This window comes from Pleurodeles waltl, chromosome 10 (assembly GCF_031143425.1).
Source record: "Pleurodeles waltl isolate 20211129_DDA chromosome 10, aPleWal1.hap1.20221129, whole genome shotgun sequence".
Lineage (NCBI taxonomy): Eukaryota > Metazoa > Chordata > Amphibia > Caudata > Salamandridae > Pleurodeles > Pleurodeles waltl.
In genome coordinates this window covers 316,901,874-316,927,644 of record NC_090449.1, presented here as the reverse complement: position 1 = coordinate 316,927,644, position 25,771 = coordinate 316,901,874, and the positions used below count along the sequence as shown (strand labels likewise).

The 25,771-nt window shown below is 41.5% G+C and overlaps 1 protein-coding gene across 2 annotated transcripts in view; it reads right to left on the bottom strand.

Annotated features, from left to right (window-relative positions):
* Positions 1–25,771, bottom strand: part of LOC138261506 (ankyrin repeat and fibronectin type-III domain-containing protein 1-like) — a 1,513,685-nt gene that overhangs the window by 718,287 nt on the left and 769,627 nt on the right. Inside the window, exons 1-2 of one of the 2 annotated variants that reach the window (XM_069210504.1) lie at positions 17,526–17,749; positions 9,224–9,264 (exon numbers count right to left, since the gene is read on the bottom strand). Coding sequence is in view for 1 of the 2 variants with exons in the window: in XM_069210501.1 (XP_069066602.1) it covers positions 9,224–9,264 (41 nt within the window). In the remaining variant the exon portion in view is untranslated. Of the gene's footprint in view, positions 1–9,223; positions 9,265–17,525; positions 17,750–25,771 lie in introns of those variants that run through there. The other variant, XM_069210501.1, reaches the window with a different exon arrangement.

Sequence of the window (25,771 nt, the reverse complement as noted above, 5' to 3'; positions counted from 1 at the left end):
GTCGTAGCAATCTGGATATAAGGGTCAAAAGATTTCAGTTTCAGGGAACTATTAAATCTCAGATCTGAAATATACTCAAAATGGTGAGATTTCAAAACAGACCTAGAGTTTGTAGTTAACAGTTGAGGTTCTTCAAACATATACCTATGCCCCAGCTTTCCAAAAGATTTCCGCAAGTACGAAAGCCAGGGAATCTTATTTGAATTGTCCAACTGTAAGCAATCAGAAATACAATACTGAACAAGGCTTGCCGCTGGGTTCAGCCAGCATCTAATCCAATGCAATAGAGGGGCAATAGAGACTGTGTCTTCCAGAAAACATTGACCCACTTACTCATGACTGATAAAATTTGCTGTACACTTAGGAACCATTAATAACCTGCGCAAAAAAATATTTTCAGCACATTGGAGAGAGGGTACTTTGTTATAGCCCCAGACTCCTGCCCCATAAAAGGCTGCTGAAACACACTTGGAATTATAAAGCGTTTTAATCTGAGAGGGAGGTCTGTGGCCTAATTTACGAGTAAAACGGAAAATTGCTTCGATATTCCTTACCATCTGCTGGGTCTTAAAATTAAGGTGAGTACTCCAGGACATAGAGAAACTCACATACATACCTAAATAGCTGAAATTCTTTACCTTGTTATTGATATTGCCCCCCCATAGTAAATTGTTTGGACTTAGTGTTACGGGGGCCACAAGTCATAACAAAAGTCTTGGAGTAATTTACTTTCAAGTCAAGATCCAGCATAAAGTTGTAGAAAAGATCCAACAAGCCCTGTAAACCATTTGCAGTACGAGCAATTAACACAGCATTGTCTGCGTATAATAAAACTGGAAGCAATCTCTGGCCCATCTTTGGAACGTCCTTCCCGTAGTTTATCATAAAATCATAAAGCCCATTTATGTATATCAGGAAAAGAAAAGGCGCTAAAATGCATCCCTGTCTTAGGCCCCTTGTTGAGGAAATAGGACAAGTTCTCTGACCAGATGAGCCAAACTGAGCTGACACCATTAAATCTGTATGAAGGCGTTTAATAAGCTCCAATAGAGTCACGTCACAACCTCGAGTTCCCATAATTTGCCATAACTTCTTCCTATTGACTAAATCAAAAGCACTAGTTAAGTCAATAAATGCCATATGAATAGACTCATTTTTGGCAATTACATATTTGCTAAGTATCAAGTGCAGGTTTAAAACTTGCTTAACTGTGCCTAGGCCGGGTATAAAACCAAATTGAATTGGGGATAAAATCTGGGCCTCGGTCACCCAGTCTTCCAAGCGAGATAAAATCACACTTCCCAAAATCTTGGCCGTTGAGTCAATAAGAGAAATTGGTCTTTTACAGGAAGGATCTTGTCTGTTACCTTTTTTAAAGATGGGAATAACAGTAGCCAATTTCCAACAGGTGGGTATATTACTTTTATCAGCACTTCTCAACACATTTGTAACTAAAGGGTCCCAGAGATCAGGCTCAGATTTAAAGAGATCAACAGGGACCCCGTCAGGGCCAGGGGCCTTTCCCTGCCCTAAACGGTTAATGGCTCCAAGGACCTCATGAAGATCAAAAGTGATGTCTAGGGCATTTGTAATGGAGTCTAAAAAGGGCTGTGTAGTAATATTATCCTCCTTGATCAAGTTCTCATTATCATCATTGTCTGGGCAAAATACTTTCCTAAAGTGAGTCATCCATACATCCTCTGCAATGAGGCAATCATCAGCCTTGGTGCTGTTATCCGAAAAATATGGGTGATTAACCACCTTCCAGAATTTTGAAGTGTCCTTCAAATCAGAAGCAGTCAAAAGCTCTTCCCATGCCGTGGTCCTAATTTTTAATTTCCTGTTTTCTAGGGCAGCCTTATTCTCGGCTCTAGCTAATTTAAGTAGATGGCGAGAAGGGGAAACTACTTTAAGGGCTTCTTTTAGTTTTTTGTGGGCTATTGAACACGCAGAATCAAACCATCTGTGAACAACCTGGCCCATAGAAGGCCTACCCACCACCAAGGCATGCAAAATATCAATACTTAAAAGTTAAAATTCATGCACTATACGATCATGGTCTAACTGCTGGGACAAACAGATATTAATAGAATCTTTCCTAGTTCTTATAATTTCCTGGTTAAATATTTTTGGATTTATTTTGGCCCATTTTAGACGTAAGCAAAAATTTGTATTATAAACAGTGCTACTTCTCAAACCTTTATCCTTAGGGACCTGATTAATATTTATATCCAGTTTAATACTTAGGGGGTTGTGGTGACTAGCACAGTGAGGCATAAACTTAAAATCATGTATTAGATGATAATCTGGGGAGCTAATAAGAATTAAATACTCCCCTTCGATTTCCCTGTAAAAGTGGGTGTATTTAAGGCATCTAAGGCCACTTTCTCCATAACATGTACCAGATCAAACTTACATAGAAAAAAATTCAGATCTTCTCCTTCGGCAGAATGAATAAAATGGGTTAGTGACTCTCTACCCTCAACGGGGATGGCAAACAATTTGGAGGGTTCCTTACAGCACAGAGGAGTATTGAAATCACCAACCCATAAAACAACTAGATCATCATCCTGCAGATCGTTAGATGAATCAATAAAATCTGCTACCTCCTCCAGGCTTCCCTTAAGGAGTCCACGAGCAACGTTATTATAAAAGTTTAAAATCAAAATACCTTTATGTCCTCTAATGGATAGTAAAACGGCCATAAAATAAGGAGAGGACCAAATTAGAGACACATTCAATAATGGGAGATGTAGGGATACAAGAACTAAGAGGCCTCCTCGTGCCCTCCCCATTGAAGAAGTTATAGCTGGCTGACAAAAAGATGTATATCCATCCAGGAGAAACGTATCCTTTGACCAAGTCTCCTGGAGACAGATATGTCATAGGATGATATAAAACTCGTCCAGTCCGAGTTATCTATCTTAGACCGAAGCCCTGCTATGTTCCAACTGATCAAGGTTAACGGTTTCACCCCAAGGCATATTGTTAAATCGTCAGTGTTTTTAGGGGTTAATGTATCAAGTGCAATCTTCCCTTCTTCCAGAATAAAGTTATCATAATCATTTCCGACCTTTGATCTCACCAAATTATTGGGACACAGGGTTTCAGTAACCGTCAGTCAATCGTTCTCGTCGAGAGAGTTAAGAGCCAGATAACGTTTGCTAATGGGAACATTTGCCTGGAGTTGTGGCTTAACCTGGACCAAAATGTGGTTACTTAAGTCAGCAGTAAAACGGTGTGGTAAGAGAGAGGGGTCGTAAAAATGACACAGTGAGTGAATTTGAATCCCATTATCTGACCTATTGCATAGATCAGAATTAGCATATGATAAACTATACGGTTCCTAAATTGTGCTCCTGTTATCATACATTTTTCTTATCATTTTACATGGCCAGTGTCTGTGAGGTTATGTGGGCACAGGACTTCTCCATTCTCAAAGATTTTGGCCTCCTAACAACAACAGAAAGGATACCCATGTATACTTTATAGCATGAATTCGCAGTACACCTTGGGCTGGACTGTTCCAACGGGGAACAGGGTCAATACTGATTTGCATATGGCTGGGTCCAAACTGGGGTGACGTGGCAAGCAAAATAACAATGGATTAAACTCAGATCTTTGATTGGGATTGAGTGTTCTAAACGTTTCAACACTCCGTCCATCATTTTATTTTGTGGTGTCGCTAAGAGTGCCTTAAGTAGCAGGGGTATGCCCAGATGTGGATCTCTTGCTCACTGCATCACTGGATTCAGGCTATCCAGGCTGCTGAGGGGTGATACCCCAAACCCGGCCCCAGGATGCTTGTTTCTGGTTCAGGGAGGACCTGGCTTGGCATTTCGGGATGGATTGTTCCTATGGGGAGCAGGATCAAGGCTGATTTGCATATAGCTGGGTCCAAACTGGAGAGAAGTGGCAAGCAAAATAATGATGGATTAAACCCAGATCTGTCACTGGGGGTGAGTGCTTGAAAAGTTTCAACACTCCGTCCATCATTTTATTTTGTGGTGTTGCTATGTGTTCCCTTAGTGGCAGGGGTATGCCCAGACGTGGGTCCTTTGCTTGCTGCGGCATTGGATTCAAGCTAGCCTTGCTGATGAGTGGTGATAACCCAAAACCGGTCCGAGGATTCTTGTTTCCAGTCCATTGAGGACCTGGCTTGGCAGTTCAGGCAGGACTGTCCCGATGGGGAGCAGCCAAGACTGATTTACATATGGCTGGGTCCAAACTGGGATGACGTGGTGAGCAAAATAACAATGGATGAAACTCAGATCTGTGACTGGGGATGAGTGTTTTAAAAGTTTCAACACTCTGTCCATCATTTATTTTGGGGTGCCACAATACACCTTTGCCACACTTGTGCCTGGAATGTTGTTTCCTATAAAATTAGATTCTAGTAGACAATGAAGTCACATTTTTTACTTGAGTATAAGTTCTCTTTGTGGGTGGGTAAAGATCCAGAAGAGGTTTGATGTACATTGAAAGGTTACTTCAACGAGAACCTGTAATACTCCTGTCTTGGATCGGCATGCAATTTAGGGTGAGGAACATGTCCAGATAAGCGCACTGTAAACTTGTAGACTGGATTTTTCTCAAAGCACATAGTGAGATATGCCAGACATGCCTGATTGGGTGAACGCACATTTCCCTCAGGCACCTTGTCGAGCATCATGTCAATTTAAAAGTATTTCTTTGGGGTGTAGAGTTTGACTTTCAAAATTGCTTCTTACAATATTTCAGCTATTAAATGTAAAAATAAATTGAACAGGAAAAAGTATGGACTGGCCAGAGATTTAACTTGAGTTACCAGATCTCCCTTGATGATCTAACATTAACAGACAAAGGCGTGGTGAAAGTTCCCTTTGAAGTGCTCTTTAGACCATCAATAGTACTACTGTTAGTTAAACTCAAAAAGATTAACTCTCCCTGAGGTGCTGGAGAGGCAGACCTTTAACAAGCACAATCACAATCAAGTGAAAAGGTAAAGTACAAAAAACTACATAAAAAAGGGTGAAGAAAATAGACCTTTTGTTACTAGAAATTATTTCTGTTCTTTTGTTGTGTAAAGAATTGATGTAGTTCTCCTTATATGTGTTTCCTCAGAATAGTGTGATTGATTATTTTGTAAAGCTCCTACTAAAATAACAAACAATTTGGAAAAAGCCAGAAATCTAAGTTTCATCATTTTTTTTAATTTTCATATTGTCTATTGTCTCACTGAGGACATACTCAGTATTAAAAATATTGTCATGTGCTGTTCGATGACTCAAAAGATTAATGACATAATAAGTACCATATAAAGTCTACAAGTACACACAATACATAATTCTAACACCTGAAGTGATTTGAAGGTGATGAACTAGAAAGTAAAGTTGATTCATTCATTCCATATTGTTAAATGGAGTATCATTAACATGGCTAAAAATAACATCTATTATTTCTTGTGCTTAGCAAGGACTATATATAAATTAAAGTTGTTCGAAGTCCCCTCCTGTTCTTTTGAGTGGGACGAGACCCTTTGATAGAAGGAATCGTGATTGAGTTTGGGCTGCTATAACAAGATGTTGGACCAGGCCTGAGGTATTACTTTCACACGGAGAAGAATGGTGAAGATGCAATCATCTGTGCAGAGATACTGGTCTATTAAGAGATGATGACCACTCTTACTGCTGCATATGACATATACGCACTCATTCAAATCATATACAAAACCAACCGCATCTCTTTCCTAATGCTAACCCTTACAATTAACTCTTCCATGATGACTTCTCTAATCCCACCGTTCACCTACAAACCCTTTGTCTGGTCCGTATCCCAGGCAATATGTTGATGACCATGAAGATCCAAAGTAGTATGTTTATATACTCGAGGAACAGATTTAATCTCTCTCTTCTATCAAGTATTGTCTGCTACTCATGATACTGCCAAAACCTTATTCTACATTTTAACTTAAAACATAAACGTTCTCTCTCAAAAATGGAATGAGTAGTGACTAATAAAATTAAGAACCTGTGCTATCATGCTCCAAGCTGAACCATGCTGAAAAGGATTCAGTCCTACCCATGACAATTTTACATCACATAAATAAATGTAGTTGCAAACAACTGCATATCAGATTGAGAGGAGTGGACCTTCCAATGCACCCTTAGCGAGCACATACTAAACAAGCATCTAGGACATTGAGAAATCATTGCACAAAACTAGGAAGTCATAGCAACAAACGTGTATTTTTATGTGGTACACAAAGTGCTATGAAAAGCTAAATAAAATTTAGTGGTTTGGCATTAGGGACAAAAAGCTAAAAGCAAAACTGTCATGAATATCCAACAACCGTAAGCCTGTTATTATCCTTAATTCTTGAAATAAGAATTCGTAGGATGATGCTGAAAACACTGCACTGCTGGAACCATCAGAACAAACTCACACTTCAAAAAACACCATTCTAGACTTTATTAAACCAGAGCTAAGATGGTCAACAACATTGGCCTTGAATTCATAAGCTGAATCTCATGTTCTGATACATAAAACATCTTTTGTGGAGGACTTAATTCAAACTTTATACCCCAAAATTACCAACGTTATCAACACATTGTTCAGACAGTGGAAAGAGCGCACCTGACTGAAGCAACCTGTAATCATTGAATCTATAAAAATTCCTGGATGATCCCATTAGGCCAGCAAGGTACCGACTTATAACCAACCTTTAAGTCCTAGCCAAAATTGAAACTTTAGTGGTCACAATGTACATAGAGACATACCTTGAAGAGGACCAACTGTGGGCGATCTGTATTCAAGTCATACCTTATCATTACTGATTTTAAATCGTTTTTTTTCTGGAAAAAACTAGTGACAGCGTTAGGCTAAGAACATTCTGCTACTCTAATCTTACTAGACCTGTTGTTGACCATCAACACAATATGCCACTTGGGGATCTGCTGAGCTGCCCATACTGCAATCACAGTGTTATCAGTATACTGTATACCTTGTATCATTAGCCAACATAATCAATATTAATCATGTAATGACCCAGATCTCTTCTAACTTCTAGAATCAAAAACGAAATACAAGCCATCTGGGCCCCTATTATAGAAAGATCACGCTTTTCTTGTTTGTGCCACGGCGCACCTTTAAATAGGTGTGACGTGTATAAACATTGAAAGTTCACCCTGTTACAGTGAATGTGCTGTCCCCAGGGCAGCCACAAACTTGTGAAATACAGAGGAGCTGCTTCAAAGCCACAAGGATATGTCTAGGAGGCACATATGTCCCCTTTTGTCCCCTCCACAGGGCTGCCAACAGGAGGTGCATTAATAGAGCGCCATCTTTTTGTGGCACACTTTCAGTGCGCTCCCCTAGAGATAAAAAGATTCCATCATTTGCATGGGACTACACCTCCATGCAAATGAAGGAACACCTTCTTGAGTTAGCATTGGCGTTACGTGTGCACCAGCGCTATCTGTATTTCAGAAGGAAGCACATAAGCGCCCTGGGCCCCTTCTTTAATACCAAAGTGCCTGGGGAGCACCAAGAGGTGCACATGACCATTGCACCCCCGATCGCACTTTCTATAGTGTGACCCCTGGTGAGATCACACCGGATCCTGCTCATGTGGCCTTCAAACATCACAACATACCCATTACTTTGGCTCTCCTTCTTGGCCACTGAGGCTCACTCAGCTGAGACCAGCAGAAACCTGAAGGTCATTTTTAGGCCCGGTATCACAGACCTATAGCGATTCTTGTGGAGAACATCAACAGTTAAACTGTGCTGCCAGTCTGAGAAGCAGTGGACGCAGTGTACTGCAAAATATGAGCTCAGCCATAGCATATCACACCCTAACATGGAATGTCACTTTTGCATGTCACAACATTCGTATCTTCTATATGTATATGTTTCCTAGTACTGAAGACGGTGCAATGTGTAGATTTGTATTCCCGAAAAAAATGGTTACGCTGGGTATGTTGTCTGGGTTAGCAATTTGTCTGCAAGACCTATTGCTATGAACCATTTAAAATATACACAGTGTGGTCTTAGAATCCGCCCAGCTTGTCTCTCACCAAAAGTTATTGGCATTGCGAGATTTTAAAAAACTCAGCAGTGTATCGTAGATGCACGTGACGCAACTGTGCACTTGCAAACCACAGCAAGAGGCCAAAGTGTTGCTACCGTTTATTTTCAATCAATCGCAACTTGACGATTGCTGTTCCCGCTTAGCAGTGTATTTTGTACTGTCTGCTCCCCCCGCAGGAGATTCTAAAGTGCATAAGACCACAGTAAGTAGAACATATGACATGCACTACACAGAGCCAGGAATAACATTGATATGCTATCAACATAGCCCATAACAACACTAACCACTGAGAAATAACGTGTGCAAACTTACAACATAACACTTCAGCCAGAACACTTTGTATACCTCAACACAGCTAAGCTAGGCCATATAGCTGGATATCACCTTTTCCTTATTATCAATCCCCAAGAAACAACACACACAAATTTCCAACAGAACACATTAGAGAGAATACCTTGCCTACAGAGCAGAGATACGTCATGCTCCAAGCACCTAGAAATAGACAAATTGGTGAGAAAGAAACAAATAAACTTCTACTTTTCAAATAGAATTACCATTAAAAAGAACAAAAGCAAGCTCTCAACAGAAGATCAAGAAATCATATTTTTGCGTATCCAACAAAAAAAGAATTATGTCATATTGTGGCCATCGATGGGCCAATAGCGCTTCCCACTACGAAGCATCACATTTGCCAAACTACCAGACTGTGGGCATTTATTTTGCGATAAGGGATGCTCTGGCAATTGGCAAAGCCCTTCATCCATAGTCCTTAAGGGTCAGAACCGCACACTCACAGCTCAATTAATAGGTCTTAATCACCTAATCAAGCATACCATGAGAACACTTTACCTGTAACATATCATCTCAAGTTGAATCTGTGATCAAGCACCAATATTCACCCAGAAAATAGATGGAAAGGAAAGCTCTACAAGGTCATTCCAAAGGCAGAATGTGCTCAAAGTAAAATGCCAGTAGCATAACCTGATAAAAGTACAAAATTGCACCGTGGAGATCTTTAGAACAATATTTGTCCTTCTGCTAGGGCATCTTTTTTTTTTTTTTTTTACAAAAAATGCATCGATAAACATAACAAAGCATCCATCACCCAAGTGGCACAAACGCTCAATTAATAATGAGTGCCACAGAACTTACTTTACTTGCTGCAAATCCTTTCTGTCAGCCGAGCCAAGACTCTAAAAGATAAAGAAAAAGGAACATTAGCCGTCGATGATTTGGGGAACATATATTATTTATATATACAGCAGACTCTTGCGGAAGAAATCAACAGACCTGAATGCAAGTCATAGAAGCGGTCGATGCACTGCAGTGAAAATATGAATTCAGGCATTGTGCATCGAATGTTAACATGGGCGATCACGTTTGCATGCCACATTAATCGTATTTTCAATGTGTGTCTCTTTTTCTAGTACTGCAGACAGTATCTCATTACATTTACGTTGCCATAAAACGGATAGAGTACGGTTCGATCTACAAATGTAATACACCTCATTCTTTTGATTGAAGGAGATAGGAATTATAATGTAATCTAAGGTGCGCCACATCATTCCCGCTCAACAGACTTCCCACCATTACCAATCCAAGTATTGCTAGAAGTAAGCCCTGAGTAGCCCAAAGTGTCTGGTCTGCATCACACACTTTCATTTAACTCAGTTGTAAGGAAGGATCATTGGTGGATATGGATCTGGACATTTGTATAAACTCAATATCCGGGTAGAAATCTTTACAAACAATGCTCTGGAACAATAATTAACTTTGGTGCTTAATGGAACGAACACCGCGATACATGAACTAAACTCATAATTCAACTGTCTGTGAAAAACTGATATCAAAACACTTCTACAATTTTATATTCTAATTCTTAAATGTCTCAGAACTGAACTGATTTACAAGAATGTTTCCACACCAAAGCTGTTTGCAAGAAGTGTGGGTCATTGCTCTTTCTTTAGATGGCTCCATAATTAAAAAAGCTTCCAGCCAACATGTGTTTCGTCCATTGGGATCTCACCCTAGGACTTCATCAGGGCAACAAGTGAGTTCACATAAGCAACTTAAAAGATACTACTGTGTCTTGCATTTGGATAACTGTACCAGATAACATTATATGTGGGAGGAAGTCATCTGTTGGTTGTCATAGAGGTCTTGTGGTAATCGTCTCATGCCACTGCACCGAGTTTCTCCTTTCTCGCTAGCTGAAATGCTGCAAAATGCATGCACTATACTCATGATCCAACTCTTTTCACATCACTACCGGTTGTAAGGTTCCGCACGCCACCCAAGTAGTCTGAGAGCAAGACAGAAAAGAGCCGTGCAAAAACAATAAACTAAACTGAAACGTGAAAAGCTACAACTGATTTTATTTTTGACTGTCCAATTTGAACTGATTCACAAGGATGTTTGCACACCCAAGAAACATTAGGAAATGTGAGAAATTTCTATATTTTTGGATTAAAAAAGGGAAAATCTCTCTCCTACATGTGATGCGCTTAACTAAATACTGTGGTGCATATTTACAAGCCCCTAGCGCCACCTTACACTGCCCTAGCATCATTTTTATTTTCGCTAAGGCGACGTTAAGGAGACCTTTCTCCTCCACCGTATTTATAAAGTGGCGCAATGCTTGCATTGCACCACTTTGTAAATCCTTGCACCACATTATGCCTGTGCCAGGCATAATGTATCTAAAGGGGGTGTTCTGGCACAGGGAGGCCCGAAAAAATGGCGCAGTGAAATTTACAACATTTCACTACTCCATTTTTCCTATAATTTTTAATGTCTGCTCAGAGCAGGCATTGAAATGCATCACCCTTTGTAATCAATGGGCCTACCTGTGCTTTGCTCCACTAGCATCTACATTTTTGATGATAGTGCAGCAAAGCACCACAATAGCATCAAAAATGTTGACGCTAACTACTACTATGGTGCACTGTATTGTAAATATAGTGCAACTATGGGGCCGTTAGGTGAGCTAGGGGTGACGCAAGAAAAGTGGCGCATCGGGACCAATGCGTCACTTACTTTGTAAATATGCCCCTGTGCTGTTCACTGCCCTTACCGCCCACATGAGTAACTGAGAGCCTGGCCTGCTGTCTAAGTTCTAAGGATATAGCTCTGCAACCTGCAGGCAGGCAGCCTTCGTGCATATCATATGAACCTGTAAGGTATGGGCAGACTGAGAGATATGTCTGTCACAAAGTTTGACTGTATTGCTGCAACAAGGGGCAACACGTGCTGAAATGTGGCAAACGAATGTTCAGCCATTCGGGCACTGTGGTCCCCAAGCCCCCTCCTTTCCTATCCCCCTCATTCTTACTGCCTGTCTTCCTGTAGGTACTCTCTGTATGACTGCACACGGTCACTCAGTGTCTAACAAACCGAGAATATATTGAAGTAAACTTTAAACATGTATTAAAATGTTTATCATTCCCAAACGTTTTAATTCACGTCTCCAAAACGAAATTCGCATTATGTAAGGTTCAATAGGCACAAGAGACAAACGTTCTCACTTCTGGGAAAAACTATAAAATCTTCAAAAGTAATATAACCAAATAACAGATACAGTCTCTCATTCTGTAATCTGAGCCACAGATTTGTTCTCCTCTGTGTAGGCCTGAACCATTTATTTAAACAGAGGGATACTTTAATGGTCTGTGCGCTGAATCTTTGGAATTTGGGTAATGTGAGAGCTAGTCTGCCATCCAGGTCGGACAGCTCTCCCTATTTCAGATGGTAGCTACTAATTCGGGCAGAAACTCATTTTTTTCACAACAAACATTCCTCAATGTTTATTTCAAATGTTAAATGGTAGGCCACTGTGTCTGGTGTATGCTGGTTTCAATTGTATAATTAACCATATGGACACAATCTTGTAAGGTCTCTCTAACATCACGGATAACTTTGCTGTACGTAGTCGAGTCAGTAAGCTTTTGCACAATATGTTATTTGTATAGCGCCTGCCACCTTTGCTATCGAATCGTAGTTCTATCGGCATGTGGGAGCCATTTTACTGTATCTGGGAACAGCATCAATCAGACCAGAAAACTACTTTTTAAAGTGCTTGTTATGTTCTTTGCTGTTAGGTGCCATGTGGTTGGTAAGGAATGTGTAGAGAGTTGAGATTCAAAATGCTTCCTATGAGTTGATGTGAAAGTAAAGGAGCCTGATGTTGAAAGATCTTTGTGATTTCTTACCTTTCTGAGTATAGGTGCTGAATGGCTTTCCCTTTTCCTATTGACAGCAGCAGGTGGCACATGGTCAGGTGTCCTTCGTTACCCGGTGTGTTGTGCTTTTCATAAAAGCCAAGGTGGCATTTTATGGTATGATATTGTGCAGGTCAGAGTGTGTTATGGTTATGCAAATATTATCTGTGTGTTTGGAGGGTATTTGGTGTGTGACAGTTCTATTGATATTTATATGCAAATAGCTTTGGCGCAATGGACTGCACGTGAAGGTGAGAGAGGGAGTTCTACTGCATGCTATCGAGCTATGACCACTTATAATGTGAGACTGGAAAGATGATGTGTTGTGTTATTACCCACTACAGAGGGCTACTGGATGTCCACGGAAATTCCAAACATGGGTTAGCAAAGTTGTGTAGGACGTGCGTGGTAATGGCTGTAGTATTCCAAATGCAGGCTGTGTGATGGTATTGGACAAGGGAAATAGTGAAGGTGAAAATAAGTATACTCCAAATCAAGAGACGCTTTTATACATTATTGTGGTGCTGGGTGGTGCTTTCTGGGGGTGAGTTATAGGTCTTGGTTTTCCGTAGATAAACTGCACTAGGAAAAGTAAAACTATCTTCAAAGTCACATATTTGCAAATTCTACAGCAATAATTCACATTTTAAAGGTAGTGTCTTAGAGGGGTTGTATGCCAGGAGAGTGCAAGAAGGAGAAAAGGCACTGTATCTACCTCAGCTGCCTTGCCCTGATTGGTACATAAACCAACAGTGGGGCCCACAAGTTGTGGCGTGAGTTAGAGCTGGAGTTAATTGTATATTCCACTAGAAGCTCTAACTTCTAGGAGGGAAGAGCTGTCAGGGTTCGAGGAAATGTGCTTGTCATGACAACGGAAGGCCCCCTTGGCACTCACCATCCATAATGATGCCTTGCTAAGGCTACCTGAGTGTGGGACCGCTACCTAGACTGTTTACGTACTTCTTGAAGTAGACTCCCTAAACTCTTGATAAGTGTTTCAGAGCGCCTTCGAGGATCTTGGAGAGATGCAGAAACTCTTTGTGCTTTAGGATTTTAGGTTCTTGGGCTACAAGGGGAAATAATGTTATCATGTTAGGTGAGAGAGGGAGTGCAGAGCGGTGCAGTGTGGTGCAGGGCGTGAACGAGGTGGCAGGACGCACACTCTTGCCTGTTTGATGCTAATATTTAATATGTGAAAGTAGATCTGATGCCTACGGTGGCAGTCAATACATTCTGTGTAACATGGGGGGCAGTTGTTGCGGTTTTAGAAAAACAAATAAAAGTTGATGAAAAGCGCTTGTATTCTGTGTCCTTGGTGATGGTGTCTGCTGAATTTTGCGGAGCCCCGATGAACCTGCTCAGTCGCGCCAGACTTGACTCACACGGACCTTTTGTTTTCAAGCGGTAATGAGACCCTCGGTCCAGCTCTGGCTCTTACACCCTGGAGGAACATTACACCTTCCTGTAAGAAGCCAAGTCAGGTTTAGACTGAAAGGGAAGGAACCTTTTCTTTGTCTGGCGCTAGAAGTGACTTTTTGCTCTGGCGACATTTTGTTTGTGGGGGACCCCAATCTCACTGCGGTTAATAAACAGCTCTGATTCACCTGGGAACACGACAGGTTCACTGCTCTTGCAGCGCTGCCGACCTCTGTTCCTCTACAGAGCATGACTTGCCATGCCCAGGTCAGAGGTCAGGCTTCGCTGCACACCCTTCAAGTACATGCTTTCTTACCAAGTGTCTCGCCTGGGAAAAAGAGTGCCCTGGAGGGTGGATCTCGTGTTCCCCTGGGATGTTACATGAACATGCACAAAAGAGGACTAATTGGTTAAAAGATACCGTCTAACGCTCTTGACTGCCCCACCCCGAGGCAAGCATCTGAGCCAAAATCTATTGCAAGGGCAGAGGCAGGTCTCTCATTACCACAGCAGGAGTGGTTATCTCTATTAAACACATTACAAGTGCAGATAGGGGTGAGGAGCTGTCTACTGTCACCCTCATCTCTGTGTACTGGGAGGGGGCTCCAATCGCCAACACCCTCAATTCATCAGGATTTCACATACTTCTAGGGTCAGTGGTTGATTTGTAAAAGAATAAGTGCAAAGGCCCAGAAATGTGCCCAGAAAGCGCACACCCAGCGCTATTGAATATCGGTGTGCGTAAAATACCACAGCTTCATCATCTTGATTCCACCTCACACCTCTTTAATCCACCACCAGATACTCTCTGCCCCTTTATCTCGCTGTTGAGGGCTCCTGTTTTCTTCCTTTTTCTCATTTTCTCTGTCTTTCTCCGTCTTTCTCTTCGTCCTTCTCTCCTTTTCTGTTTTTTTTTTCTTTCTCTTGCTCTGGGTCAAAGTCTGATGCGGATAAATAAGTGCTGTCTCCAAAAATGAGTGCACGTGGCCAGGCCCCACCTGCAGCCACCGGCTCAAATTATGTACTGGTAAACTCTAAAGCTTTTCAGTAGTCTGGCGGCTGAATAAGCATAAAAACCGAATCTTCACCCGCCCACTCCTGCTCAAGACTTGATCCATCAAGAGGATGTCCAAGGATTTTATGGAAAAGAATTGAATCCTTCTCTTGCCAAGAACAAAGAAGGACTCAATTTTGGGTCACATTCATTTCATAGAGGTCAACATGCCTAAAAAACCAATTGCGGATGGGCAACAGACAGTCCTTTCATCATCTCAGTAGATAATTCAGGTTCTCTCTAGCATAGCAACTTTATGTCAACATCTGAATGTTTGCCACTGACCATTCTTGAGAGGCAAGATACTGCATGGGGAGATAGAATTGTCCTACTTTAACGCTATGTACTGATTCAAAGTCAAACCAAAAAGAAATGAAAGATGTGTACATTCCCACATGTATTTTTACAGTGCACAGGGCAAACTCCACAGTACTGCCCTAATGCCGCGTGACTAATCACCTGATTACTTAACGAAAAATGTAAATACTTCTGAGGCCATCTTCCTCATCCACTCATCCTTACATCTTAACCTCAATGCATAAGGAAGGAGACGAAGAAGAGAATCCTGAAGTTAATGTGAGAAATCACTGCATACTGCCTCAGAGACTCCAAGTTTGCTACAATCACTTCAGGAAGGAAAACAACAGGTCGAGCTTAAAAGATCTATTTCGTCCGATTTCTTCTCACTGCATGAGTTTAAACCCTTGTGCTGTGTTTCTGATTTAGAGCCTTGGTGCATAACGTCTGTACATGGTATAATCCATACATGCAGTGCCAAAGAGAGTAATATGCTGTTTATTATTACATTACTGAGAGAGCAGAGGGATCTCACAGCAACTATTGTGAATTATCAACAATGGTAAGAGATAGTATATCATAGTCTGCCCAGTTGCACTGCAATGTATAGGTTAAGAAATCTTAAGTCTGTAGAGATAGAAAATAATGAAAAGACTTGTCAGAGAAAGGGAAGCACTGAAATGGAGTCACTGTTCGACGTCTTGGGAAGGTGCCACTGGAATTATGCAATTCTGCAGCCACAGTGTTTTACGCATGCAAATTTGACCCATTTGTCACATAATTCATCATCTAATTGAAAATTTGCAATTTTTTATAGCACAGCACAGTGGAAGGCCCTTTACAAAAGTTGACTGGTCACCTTTGAGTTGCTTAATGCTGTATTTGGGTTTTAAACTAGTTTGAATTAGGTGAAACATTTTCCCAGACAATGTTATCATGTTTAAGAAGCAGCCCTAAATCCAACAGGCCTACGTGAGACTTGTTGGCTTTGTCAATGTCTTTTAGACATATTGTGCAGAGGTGCAACTGCTGTGCAGGATGGCTGAAAGTTAGAAAAAGAAAGCTATGATGCTTTTTCGTTTGGCAGGACGGGTGGGTGCAAGCAACAACGTAGGAGGGGACGGGGTAAACAACAAGGTCGGAGGGGCAGGAGAAGTGGGCCAAGCAACAAAACGGTGGGGGGTGATGGACAGGGCAAGCAACAATGACGGGGCAAGCAATAATGCAGGAGGGTGGCATGTTGGACAAGGCAAGCAACCATGACAGGGCAAGCAATAATGCAGGATGGGTGCAGATTGGATTTGGCAAGAAACAATGTGGTGTGGTGGGCGAAACCATGCAAGGAATAATACAAGAAGGATGGGGCAAGCAACAACACTGAGCTTGACTGAATTGGGGAGATGGCCTGCAAACACATGCACTCTTAAAAAGTGCTGCAACTAAAAGAAAAAAAGCAGCTCTAGAAGCTCGCGTAGTGGAAGAGCTTGAGGCTAGGAAATAGTACTTAGGCCATGCTCCAGGGGAGGGACAAACACAAGAAGAGAAAGTGATGCTGACTTTTTTGCGCTAACCATAGGGAAGCCAGGAAACAAGAGTGCTGATAAAGCCAACAAATAGTAAGCAATCAGCCAACTCTGAGCCCTGTGTACATAAACAATATCTTGCAATCAACAGCTCATACGCTGTTATCAGAAGAGACCTAAAAATGGCAGAACAAGGTATTACCATCACAAAATTTGCTGCGTTACAAGACATAATTTGCCTTTTCCTGCTGCGCAATTTAGTGAGCATTCCCGCATAATTCAAATGACCCAGGTAGCGGTAACTTTAATGACCCTGGTGATGGGCCATTCCATTATCATAAAAGACAGTCATTCTCTCTCTTGGCTGGTGCATGAGTCAGGGCAGTTAGAATTTGGCCTCCAGCTCAAAAAACACACTCTCACACCTTGATGGTCCTAAATGGTCCACCCACTATTAGAAAAGAAAAACACAAGTTAACGAAATTTTAAAACTGAGCGTACATTAAAGTAACAATACTTAACTTCGCTCATCTTCCTCTTTAGTTATCAAAAGATGAGTTTTTGGTAGTCTACAGCACAGTAGCAATGAGTTATATGTGGTAAGAGGCACCCAGGACAGTAAGGAATAAAAGAGTCAGCGACAGCGCTAGGAGAAGACGGGCACTACATGGAGACACTGGGTTCAATAATTACAGCAACGTGTTTATGGCGATTTTAGCTGTTTCTAAGCGCTAGAAAGTGCGGATACGGCCGGTGTACATAAGCAGGCTGCAGACTGAGAAAAGGTAGCAAGGGGCAAGGAAAGGCAGAAGGGGGCCATAAGAAATGCACTGCGGGACAGAGGAAAGAGGCTCCCAGAAATGGCAGACTGAGAAGCTCGCCACAGAATCCTTCTCATCACGGTAAAGATGAGAGGTCCCAGCTCAAACCTTCCCTGCAGCACGCACCGTCTTCTCGCTGCGCTTGGTTCCTGCTTCTCCGCCCGTGGTTAACTGTGCCCTTCCGCCATGCTCCTCTGGTGACCGGCCTCCCTCCCTCTCTTCACCTGTAATCCATTCTGCTCTCTCCTCCACCACCCCAGGCCATCACCAAGCGGAAGGCTCGAACTGCGTCCGCATCACCTGTCATGGACCAGACCGCAGGGGAGAGAGTCAGAAACTGGGCGAGGAGAGAGTGCTGGGAACATGCCTCCACGCCAGTGACTGTTGTACTTTTACAATGTGGTTGCCTGGCAATGGTCTGAGGGCAGCTCCAAAACAGTGAGAAGCAACAGGGCAGAATGTTAATCAATGGAGCGCTCATTTCTCTCCCTCGTGCCCCTCCCCCGCCCCCACTGCCCCCGCCTCGTTCCACCTTTTATCTCTTGTCTCACTGCAACGAACAAATATTGCTTTCACTATGACCCCAGCTCTCTGGCGGGTTCTTGTATTTGTTCATTTTCATTGCTAGTCCGTCCTCACCCCACGATCTGTGCTTCTCTCACATCTTTTCCCGGGGAGACACTTCTAGAAATCAAAAGAAAAGTCTCAGCGGTGCAAACATAGTGATAAGAAGCAGTGGTGTGTCACAGAAGATTAAAAAGAGGCGATTGTCTACACGAGGGATGTCTTGACAAATGGATACTAAACAACCATTGGCACAACAGTGCTGGGGTTGGCTCCTGCCTTTTGGTTCTGCCAATGCTTGTTTCGTTGTCTTTATTGCAGAAATATATTGTTTAAGAAGCTAGTGGGCCCTTGTAAATCTAAGAAAAATTGGCTAGAAATAATATTTTTTGGTTTCAACAACCTCACATTACCATAGTAGTCACGTACAGTGAAGGGAACTACTTTGTGAATGAAAAGGATGAGATCCTTTTGAAACTGAAGAATACTGTCACTCACAATTAAGTCACTGATGTGGCATGACCCATTGCCCTTTACTGTATGCTGCAGTAATCAGCAGAAAACATGTGAATTATGCAATATTAACTAATGGATGAAGAGGGCTGACTGAAAGGTCCTCTAAGTAAGTATACTATGTAGATAATTTTAGTAAAATAAAAAAGTCTTGGATAATGCCAGATTTAAAAATGACCACAGGTGACTGACATCCAGAGATAGCATGCTTTTTTATTGCAGGTCGAAACCTCTGAAAAGGTCGGAGCAGATTCAGTTGATCAAGTCTGACTTTGCTCAAGCTTTGCTTTTAAAAGGCTCCAGTTTGTGTTGAACACTGTTTAGATTTCTTTGTAGGCCATATGTCACAAGTTCAGTTTATTTTCATAAACAGAATTGTTCAAAGAGTCTGACTCTTCATCCAACATAAGCTTTACTCATTTCGAGTGTCATTGATTTTCCAAGGAGTTGCATTGGCCAGCTGTAACAGTACTCAACATTTCAAAGATACATCAGTTCCACTTATGGCAACACATCTATATCTTGCCACCAAACTTCTGTTCCAGCGTCCAGAAGAAGTAAACTTAAACCTACGACATACGCAAACAAGCACTGGCAAAATAGGTCTCACCTTTGGGGCCCATTGGCTTTGCCAATGCCTTTTGGCGATGCTCTTCAGCACTGGGCTTTTTCTCGATGATATGCACCATTGTCCAAAAAAAAAGAAATAGCTAAAGAAAGGAGCGATTACATGACTGCTATCGGCGGTAAATTCATCACACTGTTGCAAGCATACGTCAGAAGGAATACTTCCCCCATTTCCTTTAAATTTTTATTTTCAGATGGAGGGTGCCAATTTGGATAGTTGAAGGAAAAAAAGGCCTTTTTTCCATCAAAAGACAAATTCATAAAAAATATGAACGCAAGGATGGGTGGTGTAACAGAGGATGAATGAAGGGCTGGTAGGAGCCAAGTGGGAAAATCAATGCCCAGAGGACAGCGCAATATGGGTTGGGGAGAAGCACAAATGGAGAAAACGCAGGGGGCAAGGGAGATAAATCATGCTGCAAAATCACACGATGACAGCAACACAGGGAGCGGGAAAAAGCATATGAGGTGGAGAACAACACAAAGCACAAGGGGTGGAGAAAAAGTACATTAGAGAGGAACCCTGAGCACAGGAGATGGGCATCTAGGGAGAACACAAGAGGGAGTGAAGGAAACAGCTGGAAACACATGCACTCTCATGGAGTGCTTAATCAAAACAAAAAAAGCTCACTAAAAGTGTGCAGTGGAAGGATAGAAGCCAGTCAGTCAGGGAGATGGTAAAGAGGGTATGCTCTAGGGGATGGACGAACACAAGATGACAAGCTGGGGCAAGGAAAAAGCCACGGAATGAGAAGAGACCAAATGAGAGTGAGAAATGGGTACTGTAAGCCTCAGTACTTTCTTGGTAAGGCCACAATAGCTCTTTTAGTAGGCTTGACCTACGAATGGTGTGAAATCCACAGTAATTGGCACATATGCCTTAAAACGTAATAGCCACATGAAGTCACAGAATGGACAAATGTATGCACCAGTGGAATGAATCAAACAACAGTGTCTTCCAGTAAACGTGTCCCTGCTCATAATCCCCTGCAAAGATCCATATCAGTATCTAGCCACCCACTATTTAATATAATCCATCACTAAACAATACATTAGTCTGCTACAACTTCTCAACCCAGGAGTATCCGATATGACTCACTCTAAAAATATTAAACACAACCAAATATAATATGAATAGACCACGACTGTGATTAACGCAGGATGCCAAAATGTAAAGTGCAGACAGAGTCTAATAATGCTTGGCAACTACAGAACATTTTTAATCCATTTAACACAGTATATGCTGGAACAATGGTAGGGGCAGTGTGCTGACCTCGAGGGCAGGCTGGCATGGGCAGAAGCAGCAAAAAACAGCATACAAGGCAGGGTGGAGTGGGAAGGGGCACACACATGGAAAATGGAGTGCAGGAGGGAGGGTGCAGGGGCACTCCTACACAGAATGGAGGTCAGGGGGAAGGAGAAACAAGCTGATCACAGACGTCAGCCCACATGGGTTGTGGTAGCAGGATGATCCTGGAGAGCAGGAGTAATGGGCAAGGCCATGCAGACAGTGAACGAAAGGTAAGCAAGAGAGAGAAGAGAGGTCAGGGGGTGGTGGGGCAGGGGCAGGGTAAGCAAGCTGACCATGGAGGGCAGGCTGCAAGTGATTGGCCATCCGTGGGAGGTGGACCTGGGCCAACCCCCTACTGTGCATGGCCATTACATATGATAAAAAAAAAAACTAGAATTTTACTGAAAAAACAAAGGGTAAAGAGATGTTATAGTTAGGTATATGATCTTTTCTTAGAAAGAAAAATTTGAAATGCACAGAAATAAGCAAAGATTAAAGTTATGTTATATTTAAGTATAATAATAAGATATTATCTTATGTTATCATAATCCATAAATTCTCAGAAAAAAACTAAACGTTAAAGAAATATTATCGTTAGGTGTTGAAATGAGTTGAAAAACAGCATTAAAAAAACACCTTAATTTGCCAATTATTGTTAAGTGCGCTAACTATAACTTGAGCCTGTGCGATGCACTGCTTGTAAGTTCACATGTTACATCACTGATATTTTGAATGACAACCTTGATGTAATTGCTGATTATATGTTAAATAACTTAATTGTTGACAGTTCATTTGAATGCTTAATTTAAATTTTGTGTTTTTCTGTGAATTTATAGTTTTTTTTTTAATGTAAACTAAGATCATATTAAATTATGTAACTTTTACAGGACTTTAATATTTGGGTTGAGGGGACATCATGAACCATAAAGAGCAAAGGCAGACTGGTTTGTAAATGACACCAGAACCCCAAGATGACAATGTAGAACTGTGTACATATGATGCATGTTATATATTTTTCTTATATTACATTTTATTTTGGAGTTTGTGGTGTGAAAAACTGTTTTCTACAAAGTACAGTTCACAGTGAGCACTGACTGAGATTACAATGTTTGGAGTTATTTACCTTTCCTGTTTAAATTGTTGACAATGCATTGGACAATGTTTCTAGTTCAAATGGATGAAAAATAATGCAGCCAGAGAATGTGCTGCGTAATGTGTATATATACAGGGAGTGCAGAATTATTAGGCAAGTTGTATTTTTGAGGATTCATTTTATTATTGAACAACAACCATGTTCTCAATGAACCCAAAAAACTCATTAATATCAAAACTGAATATTTTTGGAAGTAGTTTTTAGTTTGTTTTTAGTTTTAGCTATGTTAGGGGGATATCTGTGTGTGCAGGTGACTATCACTGTGCATAATTATTAGGCAACTTAACAAAAAAAAATATATACCCATTTCAATTATTTATCATTACCAGTGAAACCAATATAACATCTCAACATTCACAAATATACATTTCTGACATTCAAAAACAAAACAAAAACAAATCAGTGACCAATATAGCCACCTTTCTTTGCAAGGACACTCAAAAGCCTGCCATCCATGGATTCTGTCAGTGTTTTGATCTGTTCACCATCAACATTGCGTGCAGCAGCAACCACAGCCTCCCAGACACTGTTCAGAGAGGTGTACTGTTTTCCCTCCTTGTAAATCTCACATTTGATGATGGACCACAGGTTCTCAATGGGGTTCAGATCAGGTGAACAAGGAGGCCATGTCATTAGATTTCCTTCTTTTATACCCTTTCTTGCCAGCCACGCTGTGGAGTACTTGGACGCGTGTGATGGAGCATTGTCCTGCATGAAAATCATGTTTTTCTTGAAGGATGCAGACTTCTTCCTGTACCACTGCTTGAAGAAGGTGTCTTTCAGGAACTGGCAGTAGGACTGGGAGTTGAGCTTGACTCCATCCTCAACCCGAAAAGGCCCCACAAGCTCATCTTTGAGGATACCAGCCCAAACCAGTACTCCACCTCCACCTTGCTGGCGTCTGAGTCGGACTGGAGCTCTCTGCCCTTTACCAATCCAGCCACGGGCCCATCCATCTGGCCCATCAAGACTCACTCTCATTTCATCAGTCCATAAAACCTTAGAAAAATCAGTCTTGAGATATTTCTTGGCCCAGTCTTGACGTTTCAGCTTGTGTGTCTTGTTCAGTGGTGGTCGTCTTTCAGCCTTTCTTACCTTGGCCATGTCTCTGAGTATTGCACACCTTGTGCTTTTGAGCACTCCAGTGATGTTGCAGCTCTGAAATATGGCCAAACTGGTGGCAAGTGGCATCGTGGCAGCTGCACGCTTGACTTTTCTCAGTTCATGGGCAGTTATTTTGCGCCTTGGTTTTTCCACACGCTTCTTGCGACCCTGTTGACTATTTTGAATGAAACGCTTGATTGTTCGATGATCACGCTTCAGAAGCTTTGCAATTTTAAGAGTGCTGCATCCCTCTGCAAGATATCTCACTATTTTTGACTTTTCTGAGCCTGTCAAGTCCTTCTTTTGACCCATTTTGCCAAAGGAAAGGAAGTTGCCTAATAATTATGCACACCTGATATAGGGTTTTGATGTCATTAGACCACACCCCTTCTCATTACAGAGATGCACATCACCTAAAATGCTTAATTGGTAGTAGGCTTTCGAGCCTATACAGCTTGGAGTAAGACACCATGCATAAAGAGGATGATGTGGTCAAAATACTCATTTGCCTAATAATTCTGCACTCCCTGTATATGTTTTTAAACTTAGACTATCTTGCTCCATAATTAGGTTCTCTATGTGGTCTCCTCCCAGAAGACAGGACATTGGTAAAGCTCTCTAAAGAGTTTTAAGGGCTGTCATTATGAAGATGAAACCCATATTGAACAGGACACCATGGCATATTTTCCATATTTTACAGTTAAATGTGAAATATTGGATTTATAAATTGGACTTTATGTACCGGAAACATCTATGTATGTAATACATCCAAAACATATAAAGGGTAACTGTACATTAGGGTCGAATAAAGTGTCGAGGTGTTCTGATGGCATCTTAAATTACAAGGCCCAATATACAGTGGCTTGTAAATGTCACCAGAACAAAGAAATGGATATATAGGATCACATTACACGAGTTACCCGTCATATATTTTCTAAAGTTGCATGTTTATTTTGGGATAGTGAGCTTCAAAAAGTTGTTTCCTTCAAGGTGCAGTAAACAAAAGAGGCGGATTGTAATTCGATTTTTTTTACCTTTCATGAATAAATTGTTAATAAAACAACTGTGAAGGTGTTTAAATGAGTCTGTGTCTGCAGCATTTACCACACTATTATCGATTTTCAACTTTTTCACATAATTTACATATTTCAGAAAAAATGTTTACAGCTCAAATTAAACAAAATAATACAGCTGTAGAATGTGCCACATAATTAGCATTTATGGGGCATACATTAGACAAGTTGGTCCTCCACTCTTCATAATACTAGTAGCACTGACCATGACGAAGGTCTGCAGATTTGGTTGGGTTCACTACGATCATGAAATACATATTTCCCTGGGAACCACACAATATTTTCCATATTTCACAGTTCTTGTGTTTTACCACTGCAACTTGTGAAATAAATGCAACCAAATATGGCATGTATAATATAAAAATGAGGTGCAACTATGCCTCTCGGGTTACGGAAGATGTCACATCACCTAATTTTTCTCACCATCGATAAATTTGCAACTATTACAAAACAGCTTTCAATACACAGTACTCTACTGTGGCAAATTTGGAGTAGATGGAGCAAATGCACTAAAAATTTAAAGAGTTCCCAAATTTGATGACTAGCCTAATCACAATTAAATTTCAACAGGGGTGCACAGCAGCCTTTCTGTTATTCTAAGTTTTTTCGTGGTCTGGTGAATTTTTGTTCATACATTTTGGAGATGTAAGAAAAATGTGGTTGTTCAATGCATGTGTGTCAGCTATTTATATATCTATGTTTGTGACTAGCAGGTAAAATTGAAACGATTTTTCAAATAATGAAAATGTAATTGGCTCATACATATTGACCAGTTCTCACAAACCTCCATACAATATTCTTGATCATTGCTGAAAACCAGAAAATATAGTGCAGCACAGTGAGCTAGGGGATATTCCAGTATGCTGAAGTTCTGTCCTCGGCCTCTCACACAGGCAGGGAAGAGACTAAAGAAAGACACATGCTCTTTTTTATACTTACCCCTGGCTTACACAGCACCAAGAGTAAGCACAAAAATAAAACAGCCTTGACAGAGTACACATTCCCCAGTCTTACCAACGGTCAGGGAGGATTAGAAATTCAATTACAGAGTCCTGTCACTTGAACAAGGTAGATAGGCAGAAACTTTGCCCCTTCACCGTGTCAAAAGGTGAGTGCCACTGAAAACACACAGCCCAAGGCAGATGACAGATGCCCTGTTCCTTCATGACTCACATTTTCACTGGCCACATAAGAGTTGGCAGCTCGCAGCTGCTTCAATGAGATGTTCCTCCAATTATTACCCAACTACACCTGAAACATGGCTTCCCTTCTTGTCTTGCCCAAGGCAGGGGCCTGACATGCTAATATCTACTCTATCTAAGGTGGGAGGTTCACTGCCCTGAAAATGTGAAGTAGCATTACACTCCACCTGCCTTGCCCAAGATTAGAAAAATATATGTGTGAGAAACTAGCCTGTTTCTAGCATAGTTACCCCCAAATTCTTGGCCTGTTTGTGAGTGTTTGTCAGTGTGTTTTTACTGTCTCACTGGGATCTCGCTAGCCAGGACCCCAATGCTCATAGTTAAAACCCAATTTGTCACTGTGTTTTGCCTGTCTCACTGGGATCCTGCTAGCCAGGATCCCAGGCATCATAGTTTGTGGCCTATGTGCGTGTTGGCAGTAGTGCTTAACTGTGTCACTGAAGTTCTGCTAAGCAAAACTCCAGTGCTTATGCTCTCTCCACTTCCAAATTAGTCACTATAGTTTAGTGACTTCATATCCCAATTCCAGTTGGCACACTGGACCCCCTTATAAATGCCTAGTATATGGTACCTAGGTACCCAGGGCATTGGGGTTCCAGGAGTTCCTTATGGGCTGCAGCACTTCTTTTGCCACCCATAAGGAGCTCAGACAAACCTTTCTTCAGGACTGCCACTGAAAGCTGAGTGAAATAGAGCCCACACTATTTCACAACAATTTTCACTGCACTTAAGTAACTTATAAGTCACCTATATGTCTAAACTTCATTTACTGAAGGCAAGATGCAGAGTTACTAAGTGTGAGGGCACCCTTGCACTAGCAAAGGTGCCCCCACGCTGTTCAGGGC